The following is a 12,652-nucleotide window of genomic DNA, read 5'->3' as shown; positions in this document are numbered from 1 at the left end:
GCAATGACACCTGCTAATTCCTCGTTATAACAAAAACAAAAGTTATAAGCAGGTTTACCGCTCCTATATGAATTTCTAAAGATTCCAGTAACTGGTACTCTTAATCCAACCAACCCTTTGCCTGACCTCCAAAAAGTCTGGATGGCACTGGATACGGAACCTTGAATGATAAAATTTAACCAAAAAGACTGCTTTGCCAAATCGAAAAACTATATCAAAGTGGAAGAACTCCATTATAAAGAAATCACCAACCAAACCATCTTATAAACCAACAACCAAATCAAAAGCGATTTACTCCTTTTATGAATCGATACAAAACCACAACGATAATCAACCATACATTTACTTATAATTACAATAACCCAAATCAAAATCACAAAACAATTGAAGAAATTGGAGAACAAATCGATGACAACGGCAACGATAATCAATCATACATTTACCTATAAATACAATCACCCAAATCAAAATCACAAAACACAGGGAGAAAGATAGAAACTATATACAGAGCAACACCCAGAAAAGATTTAAACCCAGATCGAATAGCAAACCTTACCTATTCCAATCTGAGGGAAGCGAGGAGAGCGAGAGACGAAGAAGGAATAAGGACTGATTAAGGAGATAGAGAGAGTCGGTGGCTGAGTTCAATAGAAGAAATAAAAGGAAGAGAAAGACGCAGTAATGACGTGGCCACACAACAACAGCCAAGAACATCAGGTAAGTGGTGGCAATAATGTAAATAAACGCAAAATAGGGGCAAAACTGTAAAAGTATGCGGTCCTTAGCTACAGTAACTCAACTTTAGTATATAGTAAATATAGTACTACTATTAGAGTGATAGTGACATTTTAAGGGTTGATCATATTGGGTCAAAGTCTCAAACGTGGACAAATTCTCTCTAATCGAAACAATAATTAACCTCAAGAAAACAACAGTAATCCTTACTCTATTCTTTCAAACCCTTTGCAGATCATGATCAAGGATATTTTGACCAACCCACACATGAATTTCTTTCCTCATGTTTGACCATGTCATCCTCTACTCCTGTTTGCGTCACCAGTGAGCTGGGAATTACTTCAAGAATGGGTTGATTATTCAAGCTGCTAGAAATGAACACTGAGTTGAATGATGGCCCTTCTCCTATCTCTTTCTCTTTCATTTCTTGCTGACCGCACAAACCCAAGTTTGAAGAGTGAGGACTGATGATACATAATTGAACCAACTAACCCACCAGATTTGGAGTGTGTGGTGTAAAGTGGGAAACCCTTAACCAACTTGAGGGAGCAGGGTTCAGACATATTCCTGCCTCTGGCATAAAGACAATAACACTTTTTTGGTAGGACTAAAGACAATAACACTTTAGGAGATAGATTCATGTATATGTAGAAAAATCTAGTGCCTCCTTTAAATTTGTTAAAATTGAAAGGTTCCAAGCAGCTTCGGATGGAGTTGTCTAATCAGTCGACTGCTTCTTGTGCATGGACGAATGAACGATACGTGACCGACTCTGGAAACCCAGACCAACAATCACGTGCGTAAAAGACCAAAGGTTGATTCCGATATTAGGTGCTAGTCATTACTTGAAGTCAGAGTTATATGCTAGGGCGAGTTGGCAATTTGTTTGTCATGAATTTCAGCACCTCGATCATTTCCTTCTTTGTTTCACTTTCGGTTTTTTTTTTTTTATTCAAATAAACAATGAATATGCTATAACGAGTTTGTTATGAATTCCGATCTTTTACTTACAAAGAAAGATTTATGCCACTAGACCAAAGTCACCAAACGATATTAGACTTTTTTTATTTCACTTGATTACAAGATGCGTGGTCTATTACACTTTTATTTCACTTGGTATGTTTTTACATGTAGGTGTTAACCGTGTGATATATATAGGTAAGAAAAAATATAAACCGAATTCGGTTAACTTTTGACTTTAAATTGTCTTATCAAACAATACTCTTATCTAAATAAATTTGGAATCACTTGTCTAAACCTTTTCTTATCTGCATACATGTCTCATTTGAGATCTCTAGTAAAAAATCCATCATCAAAGATTGTTTACAAAGTACATACTTGGGTGTGTTAATTGTTGAAGTCACTGCCTTGCGGGAAGGGTTACATAGTACGTTACTTCAACAATTATCAAAGATTGCCTGCTGGGAAAGCGTCTACTCCTTGGTGTCTGAAGTCTCTAGATCAAAACATCTTGTTCTTAGGACTAGTTTGGGATTGCTGCAGACTTTTTGTAAAAAAATTGTTTCTCTTATACTGTGAATATAATCAGTTGTGAATTAAAACAGTTTTATATTTGGTAAATATTATTTTTAAAACTGCTGTCAAGACATAAAATATTATTTTTCAGTGGTTTTATCGACAACAGCTTCTAAAAGCAACCTCAAGGCTGCTTCTAAAATATGTGTCCACTGACCTGTAATTTTCAACAACAAAAAAAAGTTGATTTTCTTTAATTTACCAAACACAATAAAATCTAGAAGTTAAGATAAAAGCTGATTTTTAAAAAAAAGAAAATCAAAGTTGTACCAGACAAGGCCTTTTAAAGCATCTTTAGCAATTCTAGCTATTTTTTAGTTAAATTTTAGTCAAATTAGCTAAAATTTCATTTTGGCTAGACACTTTAGAAATGCGGCTGCATCAATGCTCTCTATTTTAGCTAACATTACATCAATATTATTCTTCAAATAAAAATTAAATAGTTTAAATATATTTATATATCACGTAAAATATCTTACAAGGAATGTATTAAATATTTGAGTCATCTCACTCCTTATATTTAGCTAGCGAGATAGCTAAAAGTTATAATAGCTAAATTTTGGTTAGTCTGCTAGAGCTCTAAAAATATCAAAAAAGCTAAACACGCTCTCTAAAATAGTTAAAACCTAAAATAGAGAGTTTACTAAAATTGCTGCTTCATTATGGCGCTCTGCCTCTACTCTCTTAATTTGGTTTATTGCCATCTCCTTTTTGTATTTCCAATGTTCTATTTTGTACAGCTAGGAGAGGGAGTTTTAAAGAGATTTTTGTTTTGTAATTTTGTTTTACTTTTAGTTATCAAGGAAAAAAAAAAAAGAAGATCGTTTACAAAGTTTATACAGTTTTTGGTTTGTTGATGCAGTTGAAAAACTGAACAATCTCTGATTTGACAGATTCCTTGCGATCACAATTTTTTAGAAAATGACATTACACTATATAGTAGTAGTACATTGGCGAAACTTTGAATTAGAGTCTGAAATTTATTTTGGAAGGTATATGTAATATGAACTTGAAACTTTGCATTAATCAACTCACATACAGAGGGAACAACAAGATGAGATTATTATACAAGAGGAATTTACAAATGACGAGATACAATTACACCCCGTCAACTCACATACAGAGAAGAAGATAAAAAGACAGGAGAAAATCACAAAACTGGGATAAGCTCCACCTCGGAATCTTTTATCCCATTGTAGTTCCTAAAAACCCTACATTTTTTACTATTTCGTTTTTCATTCTACTCTACAACTATTTCCAGTATAGCGGTAAGTCGGGGTTTTCTGTATCTTCTTAGGAGCAAAGAGGAGCATACAACACTAACAGATGACATAGCCATGCATGCACCGGCTACCCATGGCGGCAACATGATCCCCAGTGAGGGAAAGAAAACCCCTGCCGCAATAGGTATTGCGATGACATTGTAGGCCATGGCAAACACATAATTCAATCGAATACGAGTGAAGGTCTTTCTTGAGAGATCAATGGCTGTGATCACATCTTCCAAGTTATTTCTCATCAATACATAGTGAGCTGCTTCAATTGCAATATCTGTCCCTGCCCCTATTGCCATACCGACATCAGAAGCGGCTAGGGCAGGAGAGTCATTGATTCCATCACCAACCATTGCAACTATGCTTCCATCTTTTTGGAATGAGCGTACGACATCTGCTTTTCCAGCCGGCATTACCTCTGCTCGCACATCTTTAATGCCAACCTGACAAGCAATATACAACCAACTCCATTTAAACATCTCTACCCATGCATAAGAGAGCATAGTAATATAAGGTTCAACAACATATTAGTAAAAGACTGAAGGTACAGTCAGATGTATACAAACCTCCTTAGCAACAGCTTGTGCTGTCCTCCAGTTATCTCCTGTAACCATGACTGGTCTGACACCCATCTTAACAAGTCCCTCTATGACTATGGCAGCCTCTCTTTTTAGTGGGTCAGCAACCCCCAATACTCCAACCAAATTGCCTTCATATGCGACGAGTATGCCTGTCTTTGCACTTTCTTCCAGCTCTACTACAAAGTTCTCAACATCAGTTGGAATGTCGATTCCACTTTCAGTCATCAATTTTCTATTACCAACCTGTTCAAGATACAATACCTCTGGTCAGCAACCTTAGAGGGGTGAAGCAAGAAATAGAATATGGTATTCTAAAAGAACAAACTGCTTAAAATATAGAATATGTCATATCTTTAGAACTTACCAGAATAAGTTTTCCATCTATTAAGCACTGGATGCCTCTACCAGGCAAAGCAAAGAAATCTGAGACATCGAAAAGCCATTCAGAGATCACGGGCTCCTTGCTTTGATTTGTTGCATTGGTTGCAGAAGGTTCATCAAAGAAGTGGAAATGGCGTGCATATTCAACTATTGCTTTCCCCAGTGGGTGTTCACTGCTAGCCTGAGCCAATGTAAAGGCACAACAAATATTCAACATCTACAAATTTTATATATAGACATACAAATAGTTGTCATCTTTCACAACCAATTTAAAGAACATCAAAATATCATGTATGAATAATCTTGCCTGTGGATTCTAGTCAGGAAATAGAAAGTTACCTCTGCAGAAGCCACCAATTTGAGAAAATCTCCACGATCCATTCCTGTGAAAACTTTTACAGCAGTAACTGTAGCCTTTCCTTGGGTTAGAGTGCCTGTTTTATCAAATATGACGTAATTAATCTTTTGAGCTCTTTCCAGAGCATCTCCTCCTTTTATCAGCACACCATTATTAGCACCAACCCCTGTCGCAACCATGACAGCAGTTGGTGTTGCCAAGCCAAGTGCACAGGGGCATGCAATGACCACAACTGATATGGAAAACATAAGGGCAAAAACAAAGTGATTTCCATTTTCGGGGAGCCACTGTTCTGGGTAAGCTCCAAAGGCTCCAGCGGCATACCTACAACAATCAATGAATAATACACGTCAATGGCAGGTTTGAACATCCTTACCATTCAAATTAACTTGCTATGTGAAAAGAATGTAACACATACTGTGAACTTACCAGCCCAAAAACGTCAGCAATGACAATGCAACTACAGTAGGAACAAAAATGCTTGCAACCTGCAAAAATATGGAGGTTGAGCAGCATGTAAGAAACTAGTTACACTTAAGAGTGAAGACATTTACTGCACATATCATAAATTCAGGAACTGGTTCAGAGATAGATTGAGCAGAAACAAGAAGCGGCTACAATATATAAGGGGACTTTGTACTACGTCATGGGCACTGAAATTTCTTGCCCGTCAATAAGTTCAATCAGATTCAGGTTTCCTAATGTAAAAAACTTTTTAAGTAGTTGGTAAGAAAAACATCCAGATCAAAATTTATGAACACCTCTCAACTTTAGTTCTAGATTGGCATAGCATAACCAAGGCAAAAACCTCACAAGAGAGGTTGAGAACAGTCACTAAAGGGAAAAAAAGGCTAATGACATGATGTGATCAGCATGGCTTTCATCTGAGTCGATGCATAACCGCGCATCAAATAACATACTATCTGATGAAAGCACGCATCTAGCCAGATAGAAAAATAGGACCAAGTACAGGCAACAAATGATACAAGGCCAATATAACCATTTTAGATTAGATATACAATCAGCTTCTAAAGAAATAAAAGAGCTTCAATTGTGCACTCACAAATTATCAAATATAAGTTGAGTCTCAATAGTCTACCATGAGTACATCACAAAAGGAACAAGGTAGGTTCAAACTTTATGAGTTTCACGGAATAAAACACCTTGAAAATAGCAGTGAAAACATTTTCAGTATCATATAGCCATTTCTGATGTGGCTAATACTGAGAACTAAGCAAGCAACCTTATATGCATATGTTTTTCTAGGGGGAAAGAAACAAGTTAACTTAGCAATTCCATGCACTCTTCAAATGATATAGCACAGATATATACTAATTGAAAAGCCAGAATTACTTACAAAATCAGCAAATTTCTGAATAGGAGCTTTGGACATTTGAGCAGTCTCCACCAAATTAATTATCTGATGTAAAACTGTATCAGATCCGACTTTTGTAACTTGAATGTGAAGCGCACCATGTAAATTTATTGTTCCTCCAATAACCAATGAGTTGACTTCCTTTAAAACAGGTATAGCTTCACCAGTTACCATACTCTCATTTACGTAACTTGAGCCCCACACAACCATACCATCAGCAGGAACTTTTGTACCAGGAAGAACTTTTAATGTATCTCCAGGCTGAATTAACAGAGCATCAATTTCCCTCTCCCCAACATATCTCCCACCTAATAACGAATACAATCAAGACCGGTCAGTTACTCAAGTGTCTCAGTTTCTATTTCAATTCCAGAGTTGCTCTAAATTACTCAAATTTATAAAATTGGAAATAAGAAATCTTGATTGGTAAGGCTGGCAAGAAAAAGGAGAACAGAACAGTACCTTTATCTTTGACAAGCAATAAAGCTGTAGCTGGAGCAAGTTCTATCAACTTCTTGATAGCATCTGATGTCTTTCCTTTTGCAAGACATTCCAGATACTTACCCAACAGTACGAATGTTATTAGCATGGCACTTGTTTCAAAGTATGTGGGAGACCAAAATCCAGTGACTGCACCATATAGGAGTGCACAAACAGAGTAAAAGTAAGAGGCCGAAGTTCCCAGGGCAACCAGAACATCCATGTTAGTGGAACCATTTCGTAGAGCTCTTGCAGCTGCAATGTAGAAGCGCTTCCCAATAACAAATTGAACAACACTCACCAATGCCCACTTCAACCAATCACCCATTTCAAAGGGGCCACATCTCCAGAGCAATAATGAATACAGAAGTGGAATGTGAGGACAAACTACTCGAATGAGAAAGACAGGAACCTAGAAAAATCGTTGAATGTAAGTAACAAATCTAAAAAGTAAGACGCATGTATATTAGCATACTAATATACATGAAAACTATTATAAGTTTTATGACTAATAGGTGTATCCAAAGAGCTCCAATTTATGATGGTCTAGATCCATTCTGAATGAACTATACAAGAAACAATATTTATCTGTTGTCGCTGATATTGAAGTCCGTATTCTCAAAATGGTATAAATATCAGAAAATAGAAAATGGAGTATAGAGAGAAAAGTGAGTGCAAAAACATAAGACAAGGTTAATGATATGATGCAGAACATAACCATGCCGATACTGAGAAGAAGTACTTACACTGAGAACAAGGCTGGAGATGAAAAGCCGAAACATATTTGCGGCTTCATCAGCATCTTTGCAGGTCATTCTTGTATAAGGGTTTGCTACTTGGAGTTTGAACTTCCCATTGCTAGCCCCCTCAATCCCATCAACCAAGGATCTAGACGTGACAACTTCAGGATCAAAGAGAATTTCAAGTTCTCTTGAAATCCTGTCGAGACGAAAATGTCTAACCCCTTTTAAGTTGCAGATTATGGCTTCTAAAACCTGTGCATCTATCTCATTGAACATGCCAGCAACTCCCAGTATAATTTTATCCTGCTGACTACTCTGTACAAGCGATCCTTCAAAACCAGCATCTTCAATGGCATTCACTATGTCATCTTTACTAATTACAGTAGGATCATACTCCACTTCTCCTAGTGAAGTAGCTAAAGCTACTACAGCTCTTTTGACCCCAGGAAGCCCTTTCAGAATACCTTCAACAGAGTTCACACAAGCTGCACATGTCATACCTCCTATCGAAAACTGACCCGTCAGGGTCCCCTGCTGCTTCACTCCATTTGTACTGGGATCAGGTATAACCTCTGCCTCAAACCCAGCATCTTCAATTGCATTTTTTATGTCTTCATCCTGAAATAAGAAAGTTGACGTTATCTTAAATAACTACAAAAAGTGGATTCTAACAAATTAAAATAGGAAACCCCCATTTCTTAATACAATGCTAAGGGCCATCATCGGAGAAAAGATTAGGATACAAAATCAAAGTTAGCCACTCAAACAATCAACTAAGGAACCCAAAAAAACATGAATTCAACCAAAAAATCTAAAGCAAAGCATCCTTTTTTCCTGGCAGCGGAGTATTCCTTTTGTTACATAGCGGACAAGTATTTCCATCAAATGAAAAAGTCCAAAATGGATCCTTTGAGAGGCATATGCACTGAATACTGAATAAATTTTGAACATGCATGTGAGAGGAGCCTAAATTATATAAATAAAAATTACACAGGACCAAGAACTTTGTGAGTAAGTTTGCACTTTGCACATTATACAGTACGCATAAGAAAACTTCAAGCAAGCTTCCTACTCTAAACACTGGTTCCAAGGCAGCTTTCTAACATTATCTCAATGACAACAGGCTTACATTACTTCTAATCTAGGCACCATACTAGATCTAAACCATCCCTATGGAAAGAAGAATTAAACAAAAAAACGTACCCACCTACGGAAAAAAATCTCGACTTGTGATCATAATAGTAGTTTCCCGTCAAAACAAAATTCAATTGGAGAGAAAGAGAGGAAGAAATCCAAGTTGGATACCTCATCATTAAATAGGAAGGCGGAGGACTAATATGTTACTACAACCAATACATATCATGATGATTGTAGACCCGAATGCATAAAGTAAAACTGCAATGCGGAATTTACATGATTACAAGAAAACTACAGTTTAGCTCCAAGATTCTAATTAACTAACCCTTAATCATGATCCAGCTCAAAATAAAGCATAAATCAAAAGGCACGATCAACAAATCTACTTCAAAATCCCAACACTCAATTAAGCCTACTTTCCTATGATAATCATACTAAATCCGTTTCACCAAACCAAAAAGAATCAGCCAAAACCCCCAAAATTGACTAACCTTGACCAATCGGAGATCAAAAACGACGTCGGCGCGGTTCTGAAGCAACGCGACGGAGGCGGTGAGCACGCCATTGACGCTCCGGAGAGCGCCTTCGACGGAATTAGAGCAAGCAGCACACGTCATCCCAGTGACTCGAACCTGCACCCTCCTCGTCCCCTCCTCCTCAACTCCCTCCCCGGATTTCTCATACGAATCCAAGAGCCTCACGCCCTCGTGGTCTCCGTCGTCGCCGTCGCCGGCGGAAGACTTGGAGAGCTGCGTGAGCTGGAGGTCCCTGAGACTCGGCGCCATTGCGGAAATTAACACCGAGCTCTATCTCCGACGAAGAAAATGAATTGGAATTTATATAAATTCTGCGGAATTTTGGGGGGGTTTTGGATTTGGGAGAGAGAGAGAGAATTGGATTTTTAAGAAGGGAGGAGACTTTTTTTTCCGAGGGAGATGGTGAGACAGCAATTTTTTAACTGAAGTTCCTGAGCTGGTAGGAAAGGAGGTTGGGGGAATTTACGGGCTTGGCCTTGGGTATTTTGGGGAATTTACTAATGTGGTTAGGTGATGGGGCCTCTACTTGGTGTTGTACTTGTACTAGCTGTTTTTTTCTTGTGTAGTACAAACCACGTCCGCTTTGTAATTTGGCGTGGAAAAGTAAATTACCAGTTTGACCAGAAAGGCTAAGTCTAAAACGTCCTGAACGCGCCGGAAATGTGACGATCCGTTAAACCATGCTAATTTCGTTAAGTTTTACGGTTTAACGACATAATATGTCAGATTATTTGATAGAAAAAACGTTACATTATCTGATTTTGATAGGGTAGTGAACCGGATATAATTTGAGTAATGTATTTTCTTTTTTAAATCATGTTGTGTTTTGTTTATTAATGATATATCTTTTTGTAGGTGATGATAATGTATGGCAAAAGATTTTTTTTGCTAAGCATGTTTTTGAGACCTTTTAATATTAGTGATTGCTCAACTTTTATAAGCAAATGAATACTAATGAGATGGCTTTTGTGAGGCTTTTTAAAGTTTCAGGGAAATTATAGACCCAAGTCAAGAGTCATGTAAGAATATGACTCATTCATGACAATTGTGGTACTTTCTTATCTCTTGTACTATACTTGGAATCCATTATACCTATCAAAAGTAGAAAACTTAGTCTATATCCCTGCAAATTCTAGATTGTGATGGTATACCAAATACAAAGAAGACAAAGTGGGAAGGTTCACTTAATCATCATTTCATACGCAAAATTGAATGTTGAGGTAGATGGATGTTAAACTAGAACTTGAATAAACATCTAATTGAAGGTCTATACTTAAACAAAATATAATCTTTTAACTAAGATACCAATGGCACGCGTTAAGTGCAAACTTTACATGTTTTGTAGTTTTTATCCAACTAACTAATCAACAACAGAAAAAGAAATTACGCTAATAATTATTACATAAGAGACAAAAAACAATTTTAACCACGTTGTCCTCAAATATCTTTCTATACGTAATATTATAATGCACACTAAATTTAAAAATAGAATTAAGAAATAAGAAATTATCAACATTGAGTTTCTATTTTATTTCTTATTACAGAATCTTGCCACTATAGATTAAAGGAACAATTTTAAAAGGATCTAGTTGATTACTATTATTGGATCAGATTAGTGTCCCATGCTTAAGTTTGGTCTAACCTGGCCTGGCCATGTGCCTTTCGTCCTTCTATACATTATTTCTTTTCTGTTGTTTTTAGGAAAATAAAACTGGGAAAGGGTGGGAAACGTGAAAATAAAACTGCATTTGTCATATAAAAACGTGTTTTTTTTCCAGGCAAAAAAGATATGTTGCCTCTACCAAATCTTCAAAAGCAAAAAGAAATGCAGGTCTTGTACGAGGGTAGTTTTGGAATTTCAGTGACTTTGCTGGCACTGTTGGGTGTAACGGAAAATCTTAGCAGCTTCCTTTGAACGTAATGGAGGAGACGGCAGCCGTCGACTGGTTTGACCAGGCTTGTAATCTACGGTGACAGAAGTGCTTACGCAGGTGACTTTCCCATCACTATGTTCAATTGCTTCTTCTTCTTCTTCCCCGTGCTTTCCTTTTCAAAATGTTCTGGGTGAAAAACTGAAAATGAAGTAACGAGCTTAGGTGAGAGTGAGACAAAGTCCTCTAAATAATTAGGGGGTGAACTACATTCTTTCGTGAAAGGATCATAACCGAACTAATAAATAAGAATTGTTAATATTAACGTAACAGATAACAAGATTAATATGTGTGTACATTGTAATACATTTCTAGTTATGACGTTTTATTATGATCTATCTCCAAGAGTCCACCCATATAGTTGTATGAGGTTCATTTTACTTATAGTGGTTAAGTACGGTTTTGCTCGTTATTCTTGAAATAGGAGCTTATAGTGGTAAATATGGTTTTGCTCTTAAAAGAGGAGTTGGAAGATAGGACTTGTTATCAACACAGTTTTCTTTTTCTTGTAAGGATTAAATTTCTTCTAAGAATTGACATCTAACCTATTTTAATTTGGACGTGAATTATTTTTGACAGCTTGGATAATAAGGATAGTATTTTTGAAAGACACATCCTAAATTGTCACCAATAATTATCAACACTGGTGTTTCCTTTTCATTCATTTTGTTAGAATGGTTTATTGAATTCAACTTTTACTATTTTTCCATGTAAGAGTGCAATTTTGGTTGGAAAGATGACATTATTTCCACTAACTATATTGGAGAAACAAAGCTGGGAAAAAGATTGAATGCTGTTCCACTAAAAGCACTCACCAAGATAATAAAGACAACCCATGCAAAAACAATATGGGAGTCCCTTCATGCTTCCACCCAAAGGCATCCACGTCCTCCAACCAAAAAGGGCAAACATGATTTGGGATATCATCTTGTACTTTTTGGTACTAGGGTGATATAGTCATTTAGCTAATGTATTAGGTGATCAATCCCAATTTGGATTGAAAACTATTAAACCCATCCACCCCAATTGCTTCAAGTTAAGTCCCTAACTGGATGAGATTGAGACACATAAACTGGGGGATGTCTTTGTCTGAGAAGGGGGGTTAAGTAGGTTTTGCTATTTCTTGGGGAATAGGTTAAGCAGGTGAGCTAAACCTTACTGGTTGGTGCAATGTCTAGCTATGACCAATGTTAGTTATGAGTTGCTGCAAGACTAAACTTAATTAGGTCATCGCCGGATTTAAAATTTGGGGACCAAGGCGTGCTGTTTTTGCTGCTTGCAGGATGAACGTAGCTGGCTGTTCATATAGAGGAAGAGTCGAGTTGCATGTCTTCGTATCAATATACGTGGATTACGATTTTTATGTAAGTAACTAGTTTGGAATTCTCTTTACATTATTTGATAATGTGCTCGGTTGTGTAACTAAAACATTAAATAATTATCGTAGAGATGAAGAAGGAAGACTTTGCTCGGTTTCTTACCTTGTATAATTCGTGAGGCAATTTCTTCTTTGTGGAATTGTGGTCGGGATAGATTTTTTATTTTTTAATTTTTGATGGGAAAAAAAAAGAATTAGAGGGTCGTT

The 12,652-nt window shown here is 36.8% G+C and overlaps 1 protein-coding gene across 1 annotated transcript; it reads right to left on the bottom strand.

Moving 5' to 3' along the window:
* Positions 1-3,269: 3,269 nt before the first annotated feature.
* LOC101296842 (copper-transporting ATPase RAN1-like) lies at positions 3,270-9,523 on the bottom strand. The gene is made up of 9 exons (XM_004293736.1): positions 9,092-9,523; positions 7,467-8,081; positions 6,703-7,132; positions 6,223-6,548; positions 5,295-5,353; positions 4,847-5,189; positions 4,491-4,688; positions 4,112-4,369; positions 3,270-3,988 (listed from the first exon to the last, which is right to left on the bottom strand). The coding sequence occupies exons 1-9, from the start codon at positions 9,383-9,385 to the stop codon at positions 3,512-3,514; spliced, it is 3,000 nt and encodes a 999-aa protein (XP_004293784.1). The 5' UTR covers positions 9,386-9,523; the 3' UTR covers positions 3,270-3,511.
* Positions 9,524-12,652: the final 3,129 nt, after the last annotated feature.

This window comes from Fragaria vesca, linkage group LG3, assembly GCF_000184155.1.
Source record: "Fragaria vesca subsp. vesca linkage group LG3, FraVesHawaii_1.0, whole genome shotgun sequence".
Classification (NCBI taxonomy): Eukaryota; Viridiplantae; Streptophyta; class Magnoliopsida; order Rosales; family Rosaceae; genus Fragaria; species Fragaria vesca.
Note: the sequence above shows the minus strand (reverse complement) of the source record. Positions and strands in the feature narration are given on the sequence as shown.

Excerpts from the sequence above, each read along its gene's own strand:
- LOC101296842 (XM_004293736.1), bottom strand. The coding sequence starts at position 9,385 with ATGGCGCCGAGTCTCAGGGACCTCCAGCTCACGCAGCTCTCCAAGTCT. Across the intron at positions 4,689-4,846 it reads AATTGGTGGCTTCTGCAGAG|GCTAGCAGTGAACACCCACT; the intron begins GTAACTTTCTAT and ends ACATTGGCTCAG. Across the intron at positions 4,370-4,490 it reads TAGATGGAAAACTTATTCTG|GTTGGTAATAGAAAATTGAT; the intron begins GTAAGTTCTAAA and ends TATCTTGAACAG.